Genomic DNA, 18482 nt, shown 5'->3' with positions numbered 1-18482 from the left:
TTCGCCTGCCTTTGGCCTACTTGTGATCAGCGCAGCTGAAAGAACGTTGCTGGCAGAGGAAAGTGCCCTCCTCCCACAGCACCAGCTTCCAGGCAGAACACAGCCTCCCTCAGAGCAGGCTGCACTGCCCTGAGTAACTGGAATTCGCTCTGTGCCTTAAGCAAGTCGCTTAACCTCAGAGACTGTCTCCTTTCCTACAGGAGGGTTTCCTCACACCTTTCAGACAGGAATGTCGTGAGACTCAAACAGTGAGTGTGCCATGCAAAAGTGTGGAATGGAGCATCTGGACAACCATCTCCCCGGCCACCAGCAATAGCCCCTGGTGTTCTGTGGGTGCCTCATCCGTCCCCGGTCCCTTGGAGTCGGGTGGTGAGGCAACACAGGCCTGGGGCACTCTCCGGGCCTGTGATTGGCCCAGAGTGTCAAGTGTCCCCAGCTACGGCAGTTAGAGTAAGTTTAGGGCTTTTGCTACAGACACTGGGACATTTGTCCCCCCAGATGGCAATCTGGAAGGACACGGTCCTCGGAGCTGCCAGAACCTTCCCATGAGCACACAGGGAAAAACTCGGAGAACGGAGCCCACAAAGAGAGCTGAAGAGAAACTGGAAGTTGTGGATGATATTTCAACCTCTGACTCCAGCCACACTGTGGACATTTCCTACCTTCTCAGCAACAAGGGGTCCTGTTCCTTCATTGTCAGGGATACTTTGGGGGAATAGGGGTGCCAGAATAAGTAGGTTTTAAAATTTAAGTCCAACGTCCTCAAGAGTCCCCACGGTCCAGAAAGCTGGTGGCAGAGCTGGGACTAAAACCTGAGCCCGGACTTGGGTCCCAGCGCGCAAGCCACCCGAAGCGGTCTTCTCTCTGGGGTTCCCACCGTCAGTTCCGAGACCAAGGAGACCTGCACAGAAAGAAGAGACTTCCCTGCGGGGACTGAGGAGGAAGTGGGACCCTGGCAGGGCCCTAGGGAGCTGTGCAGACTGACCGTGTGCCCCGGACGGGTGGGTCACCAGCCACAAAGCCTTCGCCAGAGCTCTCTGAGGGGCAGTAGGTGAGGGGGACCTTGCCCAAGCTGCACAGCTCTTCCTAGAGAAGCGTCTCCCAGGACTCAGGGGGCGCCACGCTCTCCAGGAAAAGCTGCGCCGACCGCCCTGCGCAGTCCGCACTCCTGCAGCACCCGGCGCCGGGAGGCCTTGGCGGTCAGGCACTGGCCAGAGCTCCGGCTCTGGTCACTGCAGCCACTGTGCCCATGTGAGTGGCAGGCCCGGAGTTCTGAAGAATTAACCACCCCCGGGAGGCAGCCCTCGACCAGAGACTACAGGGAAGGAATTCGTTAATACCTGACACTCCCCACCACCCCACCCCACCCCCCCCCCCCCCCCCAGCCCCTGCCCCTGCAGGAGGGGCTCCCACAGGCCGTCTACCCTCTCACTCAGGACAGGACCAGGCCCCAGGTGTCCGCAGTGGTAGCCGGCTCTCTAACAAGCCTCCCACAGTCTGTCTTCTCTTTCCTTCTCAACTCCCTCGCTCCCGTGCCAGTGACTTCTGGGACCACCTCTCAGATAAACTGCTTGCACCAGGACCCCTGTCCCAAGGACTGAGAGAGAACCCAAGTCACCAGAGCTGTTACCACCACACAGCTTTTAGAAGCACCCAGACATCTCCCCCAGCAATTCCAGAAAACACTCATCACTTACCTCTAAATCTACCTTTCCTCCAACAACAGACTCCAAGAAAAAGCTATTTCTTTCCCCCAGCTTCCATGTATGGGATTTCTCTCTCCGGATCACCCCAATGTGCTCAGAAATCCCAGCCCCTTAGACTCTGTTGCCCTGACTGTCTACCCACCTGGTGCACTGACTAGTGGAAGCAAAGCCACAGCAGCTTACTGGTCCCAGGAACACAAATGGGAAGCTGCTTAGATGTGTGTGGGTGTGGGGGGCGCCCACAGGGCCCCACCCCCCCTCCGCCACGGATGACAATAAGTCTACCAAGACATGATCTGCCTGGGGAGGAAAGGTGGCCAGGCTCTCAAAGGAGAAGGTCCGGGAGCCTTTTCCTCAATGGGCTTTTACTGAGTTTCATTTACACAGGAATACAGGTAAAACTCATCAATCATTGTCAGGCAGTAAGGATCAAACAATAGATAACATACAAAGAACTATGAGGGCTTATTCCGAGTCAGGGTCTGTTAGCTAAGTGGCCATAAAACTTTGGGGAACAAACTCATTTCCTGCTTGGACCCTTATCATTTAATTGAGAGCATTCTAAACGAAGCAGGTTTCACAGGATTTTACATATTCTTTCTTAGGCCTGGTCGCCCCAGGGAACCTGCCCTTTCCATCACAGGGCCGCACCCACCACCAGCATTGTCTCAGGCTTAAATCAGGCAGGGGAAGTAAGGCAGCCAAGAGATTAGGAGACTTCTCCCTGACAGAATGAGGACTCAGGCTGTGTCAAAGCCGAGGGGCGGAGGCCCATCACCCCTTTTCTGTAGCCCACAAGTCCTTCCTTGAGGGCCCCGTGATCATGCCTGTCACAGGTCGTCCCTCCTTTGGGGAATGTTACTGGTCATTGGCTAACCAACCAACCACTGGGGGCCAGGCAGGGTTAAGTAAAAGGACTAGAGGCAGTGCCCCTGCCAGGGAGATAAGCTTTAGCTCCTTAGTAGCTTATGGTCCAAAGGTCACTCACTGAGCCTTGGCCATGGTGGTGGTGGGTGGGGGGGAGGCTGGGGTTCATAGCTTCTGAAACCAGGCAGGGCAGTTCCCAACACTTAGGGCCTCACAGAATGCCCATCCCCCAACCACCAAAGCAAGGACCAGGGTCATCCTGGACTTCCCATGCCTCACAGCTCATGGCCAACCTGTCACAACATCCAAACTTCTCCTTATTCTACCACCTCTCTCCATTGCCCACCCTGCCCGCCCCCCCCCCCCAACTGTGGCTAGCCCACTGCCTTCTTCCCCATGAACTACTCCAACAGCCTCTTTCCTGTCCTGACCTCAGGGCCTTGGCATATGCTGCTCCTAAGTCCTGGAGTGCCAAGTGCAGCTCACCGGCTTGGCCAGGAGGACCAGAGACTGTCTGCCTCCTGTTCACTGTCTCCTGCAGCTGCCCTGCCCTCCTGCCCCCACCCATTCCCTCCTTGGGCTCTGGTCTCTCCTCTTATTATGAAATCATCCAGATATGTAAACACTTCAGAGAATCACATATCGAACGCTGTGTACCCAGCACTGCCTAAGAGTGAGACGTTATGCGCATCCCTGAGGGCTTCCTGAACGCCTTCCCGACGTCCGCCCCGCTCGCCCCTTGGCCACCACTCTCCTGAGTGTGGGTTCCTCTCCTCCTCTGCTTATCTGGATATCCTTGCATACATGTGTGTCCCTGAACAATAGATTTCTTTTCTCAGAATTTTTAAGCCTTATATAAATAAAACAATGTGTTCGTTCTCCATTTATCACCTCAGGTTCTGCTGCTGTTCATTTGAGGTGATAGGTGCTGACCCCATTCGTTCACTTTTACCCGCTGGGGGTCCCCTGGTGCGTGTGCAATCTCCCAGCCGCCCCCAGCACTGCGGTGCCGCTGAGCCTCCGGTACCAGCCCCTCAGCCAGTGCACCACTGTCAGGCTCCCACCCAGGACTTTGCTAGGTAAAGGGACACACCATTCTCAGCTTTACTGATGTCACCAGACTATTCTCCAAGGTGGCTGCACCAACATGCCTTGTTGGCAAACCATTTGTCCCTCAGCCTGGCGCAAAGGTGCCTCCCTGCCCACTTTTACCGCCCCACGTAAAATGACAACTCCGCCAGTTGATGTCCAGCCGGTCCAGCACCCTCCCTCGACGCCCCTCCCTCACTTCTCCAGCTGGGCCTGTCATGAACTTCCCCATCTGGGGCAGCTGACACTGTACAGCATTCAGAGCAGGCAGCAGTGACTCCGAAGGTCCACAGCCACAGAACTAACCCCAGATTGGCTGCTTTGGCTGTGTGCCTTTGGGCAAATCGCTTCTCCTCTCTGAGGCTGTGTCACCTCACCTGTGAGATGAGGACACCCACTGTGACCACCAACAGGGGAGTGAGGGTGAGTAAAGAAGTGTGAGAAAGCAGCAGGCACCCGACAGGGAAGCCATCACTCCTGTCACTGAGGATGCCAGGCACTTGATCACGCTAGTCAAGCCAGTGGGAGAGAGCTGGTCATTTATCGGCCCATGTAACTGGGAATTTTGAGGGGATGTCTGTCTCGCTTTGGGTGTAACTGGATCCAGGGGTTCTGACTGGGCACCGGCCCTGTCCATCTCTGGGCCACTTTCTCCTCCATCTTGGCTTCATGCCCAGCCAGGATCTCCAAACTGGGGCTTTGGGACCACATCCCTCTAGCTTAACATCCGCTATGAACGAAGAGACCTTCGCCTTCCTGACGCTTCCTGCCCAAGTCCCAAGCGGTCCTCACTGGCCCAGGTTAGGTCACATGCCCGCACTGGAGCCAATTACAGGGTATCCATCAGTCCCTGCTTCTTAAGGTGTGGTTCTTAGAACAGCAGCATTGGAACCACTTGGGAGCCCCTGGGAAAAGCAGGCACTGGGGCCCCACCCAGAGCCCGCGGCCTCCGGTGAGTGAGCCCGTGAGCCGTCTGCACATCAAAGCCGAGAAGCGCGGTGCTGCACACAAACTGTTTCAGTTGCTCAGCCAGTTTTTAAGTTCTGTTTTATTGAGAACCACAAAAGGTAAAAACTAAGACAGCCCTTCAAAGTCATCGAGTCCTCCCACTTCTTTTACAAATGAAGAAACTGGGGGCAGGCAGAAAAGGGTCTTGCTCGGAGGCCCCCCAGTGCACCCCCACGCCCCACTCCCCCATTAGCGTAGCCATTGTCTCTGGGGGTTGCTTCTTGGGGAGATGCAGCTGGGCCCCAGAGGTGCCAGCCTGGGCCAGGCTTGCGGCACCCGCAAGGAGATGCGTCCGGCCGTTACAGCCACCCCTGCGGGACCTGGCCAGGGCGCTAGGAGCACGCAGGCCCTGCGGAGGATGGACGGCCACAGACATGAGCACACGCAGGCCTCGGGCACAGCCCACCCTCACCCTGACTTGACCCACTGGACCCCCCAAAGTCAAGAGCACTACAGACCACATCAGCCTTTATTCTATTACAGAGTAGGGCTGGGGTCCAGGCACTTCATTCTCAGGCTGTGTCAGAAGGTGCAGAGTTTTGGGGACACCTAGACTGGACCCCAAAGTGACAATAAGTTAGGAGGAAAATTCTCAGGCTCTTGTCAGGCTGGAGCTGGGCTGGGGTGCCAAGTGGGCCCCCCAGAGCCACTGCCAGCTGCCCAGCTCAGCCATCCCGGGCAAGGCAGACTCCAGGGCGTGCAGGCCTCATGCTGCAACACAGGAGGGCAGGAGAGAGAGGGTTTGGGGGTCAGGAGTGGTGGGGGCGTGTAAGAGGGGTCCCCAGAGTCAGGGAGGATGGGGCTGAGGTGGAGGGACAGGGTCTGCAAGGGAGCGTCAGGAGCCTACGGGCCAGCGCAGGGCCGTGCAGGGCTCTCACCAGGCCCTCGGTGAAGCTCCTACAGATTCTCATAATCTGGGGCGCCCTCTTCCTCCTCTTCCTCTGCCTCCTGGGAGCTCAAGATGGCTGTGAGGGGAAGGGAGGTTGGTCTTCAGCTTGAAAACTGCACCCCACTCCCCGCCCAGGGAGCTCCCAGTGCCGCCTCCCCCACCCCCGCCGCCCCAGTACACACCAGGCTCGGTCTTGGCCGTGGGCTGCAGCTCCTGGGACACATTCACATACTCCCGGCTCCCATCTGTGGGGACAGGTCAGGAGGAGGAACTGCCACACCGGGAGGGGGCAGGCCACACTGAGGGTGAGAGAGCAGGAGCACACCCGGACAGAGGGCGACAGAGCCACAGAAGGGGGGAGGCGGGATGGGGTGGCAGAGGGAGGCTGGGGAAGGTGGGCCCCGGAAGGGTACCAGCCGCTCACCCAGCGATGCGTCCGCGCTCTCCTCGCTTTCAGGAACGTTCACGTAATCCTCCCCCGACTCCACTGTAGAAAACCACCAGAGTCCCCAGCACGGTCACCCAGAGCCCTTGGGCACAGAGTCCCAGAGCGCCCAAGCGGATGAAGCCCCCAACCATGGCCACCTGACTTTCCGCAAAACCCTCCCGAGACGGTGCCCAGACACCGTCCCCACGGTCTCCCCCAGGGACGCAGGCAGGGCGCCCCAGACCAGGGAGGCCAGTGGCCTGGACGAGGGCGGAGGCCATGGCAATGGGGAGAACAGGGCGACCGGACCAGAATGGATTAGAGGGAGTGCAATTTTGGGGGAGAGGAGAGACGCAGATGCCCACAGTGCCCATGGTTGGGGAGCAGAGCCGGAGAGCAGCTCAGAGATGTTGGTCTGGGCGCCGTGCGTGGAGGGGCGCACGGCTCCCAGGGCTGGGCTAAGTCAGAGGTGCCGTCGGCCCCGCTGGCCCCTCATCTTCAGACAGAACTGCCCTGATCCCCCATTCTTGTCACAGGCCCTTCATAGCACACATTGTCATTGATAGTGTCTTGTTCTTTTATGTGTTGACTTGTTTCCCCATAAGGACGTGGACAAGGCAGGCTTTGGAGCCAGAATGCCCAGGTTCGAGTCCAGCTCGAGCGCTAACTAATCATGAACCTCAGACAAGCTACCCAGCCTCTCCAGGCCTCAGTTTTATCATCTGTAAAATAGGATGAGTATAAAAAATAGGATGAGTACCTAACCATTTCACAGAGGTGCTGTGAGGAGTAAAGCAGTGAACAGTAAATGTAAGTACTAAGCAGCAAGAGCTACCAAGCGTCCGCTAAATAAATAAACCCTGCCATTGTACAGTTGGGAAAACTGAGGCACAGGTGGGAGAGGGACAGGTCCAATTCCTCACATCTGGGAATTGGGAGGTTCAACAAGCTCATACACACAGAACTCTGAGCAGGGCATGTCATAGGTCCTCAATACTGTTAGCCCCTTTACCACGGCACTAATAAATGGTTATATCGGAGGCACCCAGTGAATATCATAAGTGAATAAGTGAATGAAAGAAAAGAAGCACTTGGACAGGGGGTCTGGAGCTCAAGAGAGAGTCCCTGACTTGGGGACCTGGGTGGCAAAGGCAGCCAGCGTGTGTGCGCGATGGCCCGGGTGCACACGGGGAGGACAGGGGCCGAGCGCTGGAGACCGCCAGACGAGGAAAGCACTGACAGGCAGGATGTGACCAAAACGAAGGGAGAAAAGTGGCTCAAAGGAAATAGAGACAATGCAGGAAGCAGAAGAAAAAATGAAGACAAAAAAGACAACATTTATTCAGTATCCTTGGAGATTTACGAGATGATATTGCCTCCATGAAACATGAACAAGATGCTATGAAAAAGGAGCATGCCAGGGGTCAAGAAAAACCTTTCACACAGGAGAGACTGAAAGAGCAGAGTCGAGGAAGGGGTCTAAGGAGAGCAAGGCCAAGGAGCTGGTGCAGAGGAGACGACGGACAGGAAGGAAGACAAGGCAGAGGAAGGGAGTCAGGAGACCAGAGCGGGCTGCTCGCTCTCTGTGGGGCTGCAGTTCTAGGAAAAGAGAAGAGAGAACCCAGAGGCGGAGCAGGCCTCAGAGAGGCCACAGGAGAGAGAGGGGCAGAGGGGCGGCGCACAGAGGGGCGGCGAGGCCGATGGGCGACTCACTGGAGAAGGCGCTGTCTCGGAGGCCGGCGCCGCTGGGCACGGGCGCTGCTGGGACGGCGCTGCAGGCGGCCGGGACGGTGTCGGGAAGCACCTCCCTGAGGGAGAGCCCAGGGGCGGTTAGCTCGGACCCGGCCTCAGCCCCTTCCTCCCACCTGGTCACTCACAGGTAGCCCTCGGTGTGGTAGTCCTCCTCGTCCTCATCTTCGTCCTCGTCCTCACAGACTGGCTCTGGGGTAAGGACACAGGGGTCAGCACGGCCCAAGTCAGGCCCCGGCCTCCCCCACCCAGGGCACCGGGGTCGCAGACGCACCCTCGTTCTCATAGCTCGCCACGCTGTTGGCTAGGGAGAGAGGGAGGGCAACAGGGAGACCGGGTCAGGGGAGGCCCGCTGCCACCAGCCCCGGCCCCGCCGTGCCCCGCCCCAGCTTACCGCCATCGGAGTCCTGCCGGGAAGATGGCACTTGGTGGGAGCCCCCTGGGGGCTGTGGGGACCGCCTAGAAGTCAAAAATCAGAGGTCAGCCCTGGTTGGTGTAGCTCAGTGGATTGAGTGTGGGCCTGTGAACCAAAGGATCATGGTTCGATTCCCAGTCAGGGCACACGCCTGCACTGCAGGCCACTTCCGAGCAGGGGATGCACAGAGGCAACCATACATTGATATTTCTCTCCCTCTCTCCTTCCCTTCCCCTCTAAAGATAAAGAAATAAAATCTTAAACAAAAATCAGAGGTCATGCCTGAGATGGGGCTCTGGGGCAACAGGGAAAGAAACTCCCCATCCAAGAAGGCGAGGGATAAAGAGGGGGACTTGGAGGAGAAGGAGTTACTTACGGGATGGGGAGCAGGTCTGGCTGGCTCAAGGATAGACAGGAGGTAACAGGCGGATAGGAAGTAGCTGGTGGCCAGGGAGCTATCATGGCTGAGGACACAGGGCCAAGGTGAAGGAATGAGTCCAGACATCATGGCCTAACCTTGTTAAGGCCTCGAAGGACAGATGAACTTCTTGAAACCCCTGCACCCTGGACAGGCCTGAGGACACCTATACCCGTCCGCATCCCAGCTCAGGTCAAGACCATGTGGGCAGCCACAGCTGGGAGGGGTGGGGGGAGGGGAGCTGAACAAAGGCAGGCACTTGCTCACATGCCAGGGAACTCTCTTCCCTACCCCAGGGGCAGAGGGCCCTCCGTGTACTCACGAGGCCGTTTGATCACGATGCTGCGTGGGATCCCACTGGCAGGACAGACACAACTTGGTAAGGGACCAGGAGAAGCCCCAGGGCCAGCCCCGCGTAGGGCACTAAGGGAGCGGCACCAGCCAAGAGGGCAGACTCACCTGTTGGGGTCGGCACTGCCATGTGAGTCTGTGGAAGAGAAGGCTGGTGAGGCAGGAAAAGTGAGTGACGGGGGGAGCGGGTAATGGAGTCAGGGGCTCTCAGTGTCTCCGCGGGCAGGACAGTGAGGGCTGGCAGGACGGTGTGAGGCACTGGGCAACAGGCTGAGGACCCCTGTCCCTATGTCCAAGCACCTGACTGCCCCCCAGCTCCCACTCACCTTGCAGCTCCCGGCAACGCACACAGAGTGCCGTCAGCAAAACGGCCAAGAGCGGCAGCAGCAGCAGGCCCAGCACGAGGGAGAGCAGGATGGCCACCTCCATCTACCTGCAGGACAGAGCTTGGACCAGGCCAGACTGCTCGCTGCGCGCCCCTCCAGGACAGAGCTGCCCCAAAGCACGGGCTGGGCCAGCGGAGGGAACAGACCCGGCGGCACCAGGCTACAAGCCTGGTGGGTGGCAGCCTCGCCCTCCTTGCGGGCTCCCTGACCCCTTCCCCTCGTTGGGCTGAGTGGGGGTCAGTGCTGGCTCTGGAAGACCCTTTATTCCGGAGCAGTTGGGCCAGGGCGTGGGCTGGAGTGTGGGGCACCGGCCACCCCTGCATGGACCCTGCACCCAGGCCTACCTGCCCTTGGGCTCGGCGCCCGCCTCTCCTCAGCGCCTGCCTGCCCGCCTGCGGCAGGAAGCTGTGGTGAGCTCCGGGTGAGGGCAGGAAATCATCAGGCTTCTCAGCCGGCTGCATCCACCCCCTTCCCACCCCCACCCAGCCAGTGGGGAGGGGAGGAGGAGGCCTAAGGAGCCACCCTCAGGTCCTCAAGAAGGGTGTGCTGGTCTCCAAGACAAGGGGCAACTCATACCAGTGGGAAAAGGACAAGCCAATTGCAGGCCAGCCAGCAGACATGGCCTCCACAGCCTGGGCTCAAGGAGGCGGCGAGGAGGGAAGTGGACCCCCAGAATTCAGAGGGGCACAGGGCCCACCCCCACCTCACCCTAGTTGGCCAAGGGCGGGCTCGTGGGGAAACAGGGGCGTGACTCACAGTCACACAAAGCCAGCTCACTCCACCCTGTTCACCCAGCTCAGAAGCCCCACAGGAGTGACCCAACAGCCACCAGGAGCCCTGGGGCTAGAGAGAGGGCACCCCCTACAGTCTAAAGGTTGGTGGTTACTCGCACCCAGGCAGACACAAGCAGGCAGCTGGGGTCTGGCTAGAAATTTTATTCGTACAAATAGCACCGAGACCCTGGGACCGCTCCCGTGGAGGAGGGTCCCCTCCAGGCTCCCGCTGCCCACCCCTGGCTGCCCATGTAGTGTGTGGGAGCTGGAATGTGGCCCAAGATCCCTCCTGGACGCCGGGCCAGGCCAAGGGTTTGGGCCCAGGTGCCTGTGGGGGCTGGCCTGGGACCCGCTGTGGTAGGTGCGCAGGTAGGTGGGTGACAGCCCTTCAGATAAGCACACTGGACACAGGGACCCGGGTGGAGCGGCCCCGCCGGGGCACCACAATCCGGTCATCTTCAGGCCCTGCCTCACGCAGCAGACCTGCAGAGGGAAAGGTCAGGGCCAGAGTTGGATGGGCAGATGGACACAAAGCCCGGGAGGGGACAAACAGGCAGTGAGAAGTGGATGGATGGGGCCCCAGAGCTGTGAACAGTGGGATATCAGCCTGTCGGCCAGGCAGACCCCAGGCTGGGTGACGGGAGGGCTGCGCCCCGAGAGGCCAGGTCCACAGGACTGGACGGACGGGTGAAAGAACAAGCAGGCAGCGTCACGAAGTTGGGCAAGCAGCTGTGCGTGGACGGAGGAAAGGTCCAACTGACCCTGCACATGCAGCTGGGCCCGCCGGCGGTCACCCTCAATGACGATGGCGGTGCCCAGGAAGGCCGCACCGCCCAGGGCCCCGACAAAGGCACAGAGCATGAGCGAGAACTGCAGGGCCCGGAACTCGGACAAGAAGGAGGGAGGCCAGTTCCGGCGGAGGCGGTCGGACATCTGTAGGGAGATGAGGAAAGGAAAGCGAAGAGAGTCTTAAAGAGGACACTGGGGACAAGGGGCCCCAAACTCCAGAAGAATGAAGACTAGAGCCAGGGAAGGGTGTCTAGGCTTCCAGAGAGGTCCTTGGCATCATGTGGAAACTCGAAAAGACAAACTCCTTCGCACTGGATGCGGGTCCAAGGTGAGAGGTGCCCGGCACAGGAGCCTGACTGGGACGGCCTTCCCATTCAGCCCAGCTCAGGCCCCGGGCCACTGGCCAGTGATAGGAACATAGGGTGCCCAACCCCAACCCAGCAAGAGCAGTGCTCACCAGGCCAATGAGGTAGGGGCTCCCAGCATCACCAAGCAGGTGGGACAGCACGATCTGGAAGGCCTCGGCCGTGGAGCGTCTGGTAGGGATCACCACATACTGGGGGCGGGGGGGGGGGGGAGAGGGAGCGGACAGGGCAAGGCTCAGCCCAGGCTGAGGTCAGAGGTGAGCCCCAGCTCAGAGAGGTTACTAGGATGAAGAACAGGGTGGGCCTGGACTACAGGCCACTCCCTGCCCCCATCGGCCTCTGGAACAACCCCAGAATAGCCCGCCTACTCACCAGCAGAATATCAGCCACAATGGCCCAGTTCATGGACAAAAGTGTCTCTCCAATAAAGATGAAAATCTGGGGGACCAGGAGGTGGGGGGCAGTGTTGATCTCATCACAAGAACAAACACAGGGAGGTCCATCTATTAACTCACTTAGTCCTCACAGCACACCTGAGACAGGAACTATTAGCATTTCCTTTTTGCAGATGGTGAAACAGCACAGCCCAATGCCACACAGTTAGGAGGGCGAGACCTGACATTCAAAACCAGGCATTCCCACCTAGAGCTGGCTCTGAACCATGATGCTGGCTGACTTCAGTCCTGCCCCAGTGCACCGTTCCCCAACCCTGGACCCAAAACAGCCCCCTTGATACCTGCTGGCTACTCACATAAGTGGCCACGATGCTACCACGGGCACAAGCAACGGACAGGAAGAGGAAGGGTGCAGAGCCCAGGAGGCCAGCAGCACAGACCAGCGGGTCAGCCCGGGGGTTGGAGCGGCGGAGGCGGCGACTGATCTCCACACCCAGGCCCACACCCAGGACCCCGGTCAGGCAGGTGATGAGCCCAAAAATGAGGCTGGGGGCAGGGACAGGGGTACAGGGGCTAGTCCGTCTGCCTGCGCAGCCCCCTAGCCTCGCCCCTATAGCCTGGAGAGGAAGATGACCCATCCCAGCCGCCCTTGCAACCCAGGTCTACCCAGGCATAGCACCCCATGGTTCAGGAAGGTCCGTCTCCTACTTCCCAGACCGGGAAGCTGAAACTCTGGGACAGCAAAACGGCGTGCGGAGTCAGGATTGAAACTCTCCTTGTCTGAGTCTGAACCATGCTCTTTCCACTCCGTCCCCGGCCACCTACGGGCCGTCCATCCCAGCCCCCATCTGCGTACCTGTCAGAAGAAGAGCAAGAGTCTCCAGGAAGACAGGGCGGGGTCTCCCCCAAAACCACACGGGAACGCAGCAAGAACGCAGGAGCCCAAAGAGCCAGGGAGCCCGTGACAAAGGCCACAGCAGTGAAGCCGAGGGAAGACAGGATGAAACTCGGGCTGCGGACGGTCGGAAAGGAGGAAGTCAACCCCCACTGAGGGAACGGAGTGGGGGACTCTCTTCTGCCTTCCCGGCCTCCTTCAGTAAGGTCAGGGCACAGGGTCTGGGCCTATAATTCAACGAGCTGCCACAGGAGGCGGCAGTTATGGAATTACTGGCCCTGACACTGGGCCGGGTGACGGGAAAGAAAACAAAGACCGCCCCCACGGAAATTTCAACCCCGTTGTCCTGCCTTCCTGGGGATCTAGACATTGGGTTAGGCCGAAATTAAACTCACTTTCTTGCCAGAGCCCTCAGATCCGCCCACCACGAGGTGGGGTTCAGGGGCGGTGAGTCTGAGTGGCGCTCTACAGCTCCCCTCGGCGGCTCCCGTACTACCAGGAACAGCAGCAGTACTGCCACCACTCCTAGGCCTGGTGTCACCTGGGGAGAGAGTGGGCTTCAGGACAGGCACAGGCAGAAACACACCCGACTCCCGGGGCTGGGAGAAGGAGGGGCATGTAAAGGAAGCTCAGGCACCAAGACCTCGGACAGCGGGGTGCTTGCTCAAGGAGGCTGAACCTGCAACTCTGGCGAAGGGGCGATTGCTATGAGGGGCCACACCCATTTCTGCAAGCCTAACTGCTCCCTCTTTGGTAACAGCACCCCGATTTTCTTTTGGGAAACCACTCACTTCTCTCAGTTAGCATGGCTCAAATAGGGCGGGGCCTGTAACCCAGGCTTAGCCAACAAGAGCAGTATTAACGCCCCCCATGACTGATTGGGTGGTGGGCATGTGACCCACATTCATCCAATCAGATTCTATCCAGGACTATTGCTCAAGGATCCAGGATGCCAAAGTTTCTAAATGGGGAGATAAACGTGTGGAGTTTCCACCTGCTTGAGGACAAAGGCAGCACAGAGCTAGGAGGAGGGCGATCAGACCCCCGTGACCATGAGAGTCCCGGGTCCAGCTTTAGTGGAAGCACACCCTGGGGCTTTCCGTTATGAGAGCCAACACAGTGCCATTAGGGCGCTTACACTTTTACAGGAAACTTCTGTCACCTGCAACCAAGAGCTCTGTCTAGCACACGGCTTTGTGGTGGGGGCAGCCGGGCTTTCTGCAGGCTTGGCAGAGTGAGTGCTGCCTTGAAATGGGGTATCTGCAGGTACAATGGGGGGTCAGTGACGATGCTGCTGACCTTCCCGCAGGCTGTGACCAGACTCACCCTCAGAGCCCAGTGCCAGTCCCCAGCCACGTCCTTAACTTTGGAGCCTGCAATGTAACCCAAACCACTGGAGGACAGGGGAAGGAGAGGAGAAGGGACAGCTGGTCAGTCATACCCAGTGCTAGGCCCTTCCACCCCCCCACCAGGCCCAAGGCGCACTTACCTGCCCACTGGGATGGCAAAGTAGAACACGCTAAGCATCTGACTCCGCTGGTCTGCCACGAAGAGGTCAGCGATGAGGGTGGGTGCGATGGTGGAGTAACTGGCCTCCCCGACCCCCACCAGGCCCCGAGTCAGGAGGAGCAACCAGAACCGCTGGGGAATGAGACGGGGGTGGGGAAGTGGCACCCCACCCTACAAACAGCCTCCCAGCCTAGTCCACCGGCCAGTTCTGGAGAGGTGCCAGGGATGGTGGGAGAGGCCAGGGTTTTAGAATCAGATGGACCTGAGCTTGAATTCTGGCTCCCCTACTTACTAGCTGTGTCTTTGAGGAAGCAACTTAACCTCTCTGAGCCTCAGTTTCCTAATCTGAAAAAGGGAGATAAGGACATGTTCACATAACTGTTGTGAGGACAGGACAATATAAGGGTCTATTCATTACCTTGTGCCCAGTAAGTGCAAAATAAATCTTACTTTCTATCTCGCCCACCCCATCTAATAGTGAATAATGATCTTAGGTGGGGTTTCATTTGTCAAAGACCCCTGAAGCTAGGGACAGGGTACCATCACTCAGGGAGAGTGTGCAGAGGACAGAGTTCTGGGGCAGAGACAGAATGGACAGGGGATTTTAAAGGAGCAAAGAAGCAACCACCGGGGAGGCAGAAGAAAAACCAGAGGAATGGCGTCACTGAGGTTGGAAGAGAGTTTCCAGAGGAAGAAGTGGGTCTATAGAGCCAGAGGCTCCTGGGAGGTCTAGTGAGAGAAGGACCAGGAAGTAGGAGCTACATTTAGCAACCAAGAGGTCACTGTTGACTTTGGCAATGGGGTGCTGGGGGCAGCTCAGTGGGCCGTGCTCAAGGGGCAAGTGGGAGAGGAAGTGCAGGGAAAGTGAGAGCCTCTTCCTGGCTGCTCCTTCACCCAGACTGGAGCTTGGTTACGGAGGCCTTTCAGGAAGTCTGGCTAGGAAGGGGAAGAGGGGGGGAGGGCAGTCTAGGGAGGGTAGAGAAAGAAATGGTACAGAAAGAAATGTGAGTGTTTAGGTGTTGAGTGGAAGGAGTCAATGGTTGGGGGTGTGGGGATGATGGAGAGAAGGTTCTGAAAGAAAAGAGAAGCCCTGACCAGTGTGGCTCAGTTGGCTGGGCATGGTCCCATAAGGTGAAAGGTCACTGGTTCAATTCCCAGTCAGGGCACATGCCTGGGTTTCGGGTTTGGCCCCCTGTCTGGTGTGGGAGCTGATAGATGTTTCTTTCTCACATTGATGTTTCTCTCCCTCTCTCTCCCTCCCTTCCCCTCTCTCTAAAAATAAATAAATAAAATCTTAAAAAAAAAAAACAAGAAAGAAAGAAAAGAAACAGGAAAGGATGGCCTGGGCAGATTAATTTGGGCAAAGGCAGGGAGATGGGGGGCTGGTGGCTGATGGCACGGACCAAGGAAACTGCAGTCGTTCCCTGGGCCCGGTCTGCAATGATTCCAAAGAGCGGAAGCGAAGATTAATGGGGGACTGGAGGTCACCAGAAGCAGGAGTCGTTGTGAAGCCTTACCTCTTTGGGGATGAAGGATGACCCCAGTGTCACCAGGGACCAGAAGGCAATGCCCCCACACATGAGATACTTCCGATTGTACCTGTCACCCAGGTAGCCAAACACAGGTGCCAACACCATGTAACTAGAGATGAACACTGAGGGGAAGTGGAGAGTCACAGCCAGCCCCAGTACCCCGCCCCGCCCCACCTCCACCCCAGCTGAGAGAGGGCAGAGGGGACAGGAATAACTCCCAACCCTGAAACTATCAGATCTTCCAGCTGGGGGAGTCCAATTCCATTTTAAATGCCTCCCAAACCTTCCACTGTATAATATATGGCCCAGCTGACTCATCACTTCCTCCCATTCAGCCAAGAACAAAATCCGAATTCCATATCTCGGCCCACTTTGCACTGTGTGACCTAACCCCTCCCAACCTCTCCAGCCTCAAGGTCTTCCTTTCCTTTCCTTTCCTCTGCACCCCAAGAGCCCAATAGCCACGCTCAATACCATCTTAGGGTTTTTGGCAACTGCTGTCCTCTCTATCCGGAACATTCTCTTTTCCCCCCAGAGCTTCACAGAGCTTAGCAAGTTCAGGTTCTAGCTGAGACACTCCTCCAACCAACACACATCCAGTCTCTGCCGCACTGTTTCCTTTTACAGAACGCTTATTCCTTTGGGAAATGATCTCACCACCAGCGTAGGTTTTTATGCACTGTTGCCCCTCAGGCATAGCACGAGGTCAGCTCCACCTGTCTCAGCCATGACTGTTACCATTATTGAACACATGGCCCAGCATAAAGTAGGGCTCAGTAAAAACGCTGGATGAAAAAGTGAATGGGGCTGCCGAGAAAGAGTGGCCTCTTCTCTAAGGCAACACCTCTTTAGAGTTTGCAGCGCAGGGCCTGTGATTCTATTCTCATTTCTCTAGACTTGCCTTAAATACCTGCAGCTCCTTACTGGCCTGGACTGGGGCAAAGAGCACTGCAAGGCCTGGATTCAAATCCCTTTTCTGCCTCTAACTTGTTGTATGACTCAGGGCAAGTCCCTACTCTTCTCCAAGCCTCAAGTTTCCTTATATCCCTGACCAAGTAGCTCAACTGGTTAGAGTGTCCTCGTAATACGCCAAGGGTGTGGGTTCGATCCCTGGTCAGGGTACACACAAGACTCAAACAATAAATGTGTAAATAAATAGAACAACAAACTAATGTTTCTCTCTCTAAAATCAATAAATTAAAAACATTATTAAAATGTAGATAATCCTAACTACTTTCTCTATAAATTACGAGGAACACCTATTCCTTGGCTGATGGAAGGATTTGAAAACAATGGGCTTTTATCAGAGGTCTTAGATAAATTATGTAAATGTCATCACCACTTTCTTCAGAGCCCGGGACACAGTCGTACTCAGAAACACTCCAGATGAATGGAGGGAAGGAAAGAAAAGAGGGTTTGGGCCTGTTTTTCCCTCTCTCACAAATCCCAAAGTTCTGAACAAGTAAAACTCACCTCTCTCCATTCCAGACACCCTCTTCCGCCTGCCATTATCAACTGGGTGACCACCATGTCCTCAGCACTGCACTACACACTTCACAGGCTAATTATCTCATGCAATCCTCACACCAGCCTCGACACGCTCTGGGTCATCACTACTTGCATATGACCGATAAGGAAAGTGAGGCTTAGAGAGGTTGAGGGCCTCCCTCATCATCACACTGTGAGCAGAATGCTGAGGTTTAAACCTAGGTCTGGCTTAACTATCACACTAAGCTGACTCCCTCTTTAAATGAGGGGTGCTAACTAACCAGAATAATTTCAGCGGAGCACCAGGGCCATCTCTTCCCCTAGCTCTGGCCACTATTCCTCCATCAGTGAGGCCCCAGCCACGCCAGCATGTGGTCCCTACCGGGGTAAGAAAAGGGAAAATAGCTGCTGGGCAGCCAGGAGGAGCCTCCACTCACCGGTCTGAATGAGGCCGGAGCTACTATCTCCGATACTGAAGAACTGCTCAATATCCGGAAGGACGCCTGGGAAGAAGACTCAGGATGGGATCCTCGAGGCAGCCTCACCTTCGGGACCCCGCTCTCTTCCCCTCATCTAACTTCCTCCCAAAAGTCAGTACCAGCCACGGTGAAGCGGTCCATGTAGTTGAGGAGGTTGATGTAGCACAGCACGGCGACTATGAGAGCCGAGTGGCTCGCAGACAAGCCGGTGATGCGCTGCAGCTCCTCCCGGTCCGGGACCTCCGGACCCTCGGACTTCGGGTTCCCCATGGAACTCGGTAATGCCGAGGTGCCGGGCACCGGCCTGTCGTTTGTGTCATCCGCCTGGCTGAGGAAGGGCTCGGTTTCGGACCCGGACATGGTCCCCGGGGCCGCGTCTGCCCGCGCTCCGGTCCACCGATGATCCTACCTGCGAAGGGAGGAAGCTGGAGAAAGAAGGGTGGAGGGGACTCAGGCGGCGGAGGTGCGCGCGGAGAGGGGTAGGAGCTTGTCCCGAAGGAACCCGGGCCCTGTCTAGCTTTCCCGTCCAGGCAGACACTGCGCGAAGGGGACGAGTGGAATTCGGGTGATGTCCAGGACAGTGAGGAGAACCTGATCCTCCCCACTCCCCAGGGGGAGGCCACCCCTCACCCCGAGTAGGAGCCCACTGCACTCGCTGTAGCTCAGCCCCAGCGCTGCACCAAGGCCGCCGCCATGATGTTTGAGAGCAGGTCATGTGACGGCGGAGCCGTAGTAGGTTGCCACAGCTTGAAGCCTTTGACACGTGACCAGCTGCCAGACGACCAAAGCAGCGGCCTAGAGCTGCGCAGGATCCTTCTGCCCAGCCGCAGGCTCCTGAACCACGTGACAGCCGCCTAGTGGCCCGGGTAACTATCGAGGGGACACAAACTCCGCGCGCCCCGCTCCTCCTCCAACCCCAAGCCGCTCAGCTGCTGCACAAACTTGGCAACCA

At 57.5% G+C, this 18482-nt stretch overlaps 2 protein-coding genes across 5 annotated transcripts; both read right to left on the bottom strand.

The window, feature by feature from the left end:
- Nucleotides 1–4692: 4692 nt before the first annotated feature.
- Nucleotides 4693–9735, bottom strand: LAT (linker for activation of T cells). 2 transcript variants are annotated; one of them, XM_053671675.1, is made up of 12 exons: nt 9246–9733; nt 9028–9055; nt 8891–8925; nt 8527–8614; nt 8130–8194; nt 8010–8039; nt 7864–7927; nt 7700–7794; nt 5984–6046; nt 5742–5804; nt 5549–5635; nt 4693–5381 (listed from the first exon to the last, which is right to left on the bottom strand). In XM_053671675.1, exons 1-11 carry the CDS (start codon nt 9346–9348, stop codon nt 5568–5570), a joined length of 702 nt encoding a protein of 233 aa, XP_053527650.1. In that variant the 5' UTR covers nt 9349–9733; the 3' UTR covers nt 4693–5381; nt 5549–5567. The 2 variants fall into 2 exon arrangements, with proteins under 2 accessions (XP_053527650.1, XP_053527651.1); XM_053671676.1 differs by lacking the exon at nt 8010–8039 and having other exon boundaries at nt 9246–9735.
- A 490-nt stretch (nt 9736–10225) lies between these two features.
- On the bottom strand, nt 10226–18248 carry SPNS1 (SPNS lysolipid transporter 1, lysophospholipid). Of its 3 annotated transcripts, none has more exons than XM_037140025.2 (13): nt 18161–18248; nt 17650–17939; nt 17489–17554; nt 15549–15685; nt 14012–14163; nt 13849–13915; nt 12918–13063; nt 12484–12639; nt 11984–12173; nt 11605–11670; nt 11325–11423; nt 10840–11011; nt 10226–10561 (listed from the first exon to the last, which is right to left on the bottom strand). In XM_037140025.2, exons 2-13 carry the CDS (start codon nt 17888–17890, stop codon nt 10467–10469), a joined length of 1587 nt encoding a protein of 528 aa, XP_036995920.1. In that variant the 5' UTR covers nt 17891–17939; nt 18161–18248; the 3' UTR covers nt 10226–10466. The 3 variants fall into 3 exon arrangements, with proteins under 3 accessions (XP_036995920.1, XP_036995919.1, XP_036995921.1); XM_037140024.2 differs by having other exon boundaries at nt 17650–17955; nt 18161–18240; XM_037140026.2 differs by having other exon boundaries at nt 13849–13895; nt 14012–14063; nt 17650–17955; nt 18161–18240.
- Nucleotides 18249–18482: the final 234 nt, after the last annotated feature.

Source organism: Artibeus jamaicensis, unplaced genomic scaffold (assembly GCF_021234435.1).
Source record: "Artibeus jamaicensis isolate MK-2021 breed Jamaican fruit bat unplaced genomic scaffold, CSHL_Jam_final contig_700, whole genome shotgun sequence".
Lineage (NCBI taxonomy): Eukaryota > Metazoa > Chordata > Mammalia > Chiroptera > Phyllostomidae > Artibeus > Artibeus jamaicensis.
The sequence above is the reverse complement of the archived record's forward strand: the minus strand, read 5'-3'. Positions and strand labels throughout refer to the sequence as shown.

Coding starts and splice junctions, on each gene's coding strand:
- LAT (XM_053671675.1), bottom strand. CDS start 9,348: ATGGAGGTGGCCATCCTGCTCTCCCTCGTGCTGGGCCTGCTGCTGCTG. Junction 8,926..9,027: donor GGCAGTGCCGACCCCAACAG/GTGAGTCTGCCC, acceptor CTGTCCTGCCAG/TGGGATCCCACGCAGCATCG. Junction 5,805..5,983: donor GAGCGCGGACGCATCGCTGG/GTGAGCGGCTGG, acceptor CTGTCCCCACAG/ATGGGAGCCGGGAGTATGTG.
- SPNS1 (XM_037140025.2), bottom strand. CDS start 17,890: ATGTCCGGGTCCGAAACCGAGCCCTTCCTCAGCCAGGCGGATGACACA. Junction 14,164..15,548: donor CATCCTTCATCCCCAAAGAG/GTAAGGCTTCAC, acceptor CTCATTCCCCAG/CGGTTCTGGTTGCTCCTCCT. Junction 11,012..11,324: donor GCCCCTACCTCATTGGCCTG/GTGAGCACTGCT, acceptor ATCTCCCTACAG/ATGTCCGACCGCCTCCGCCG.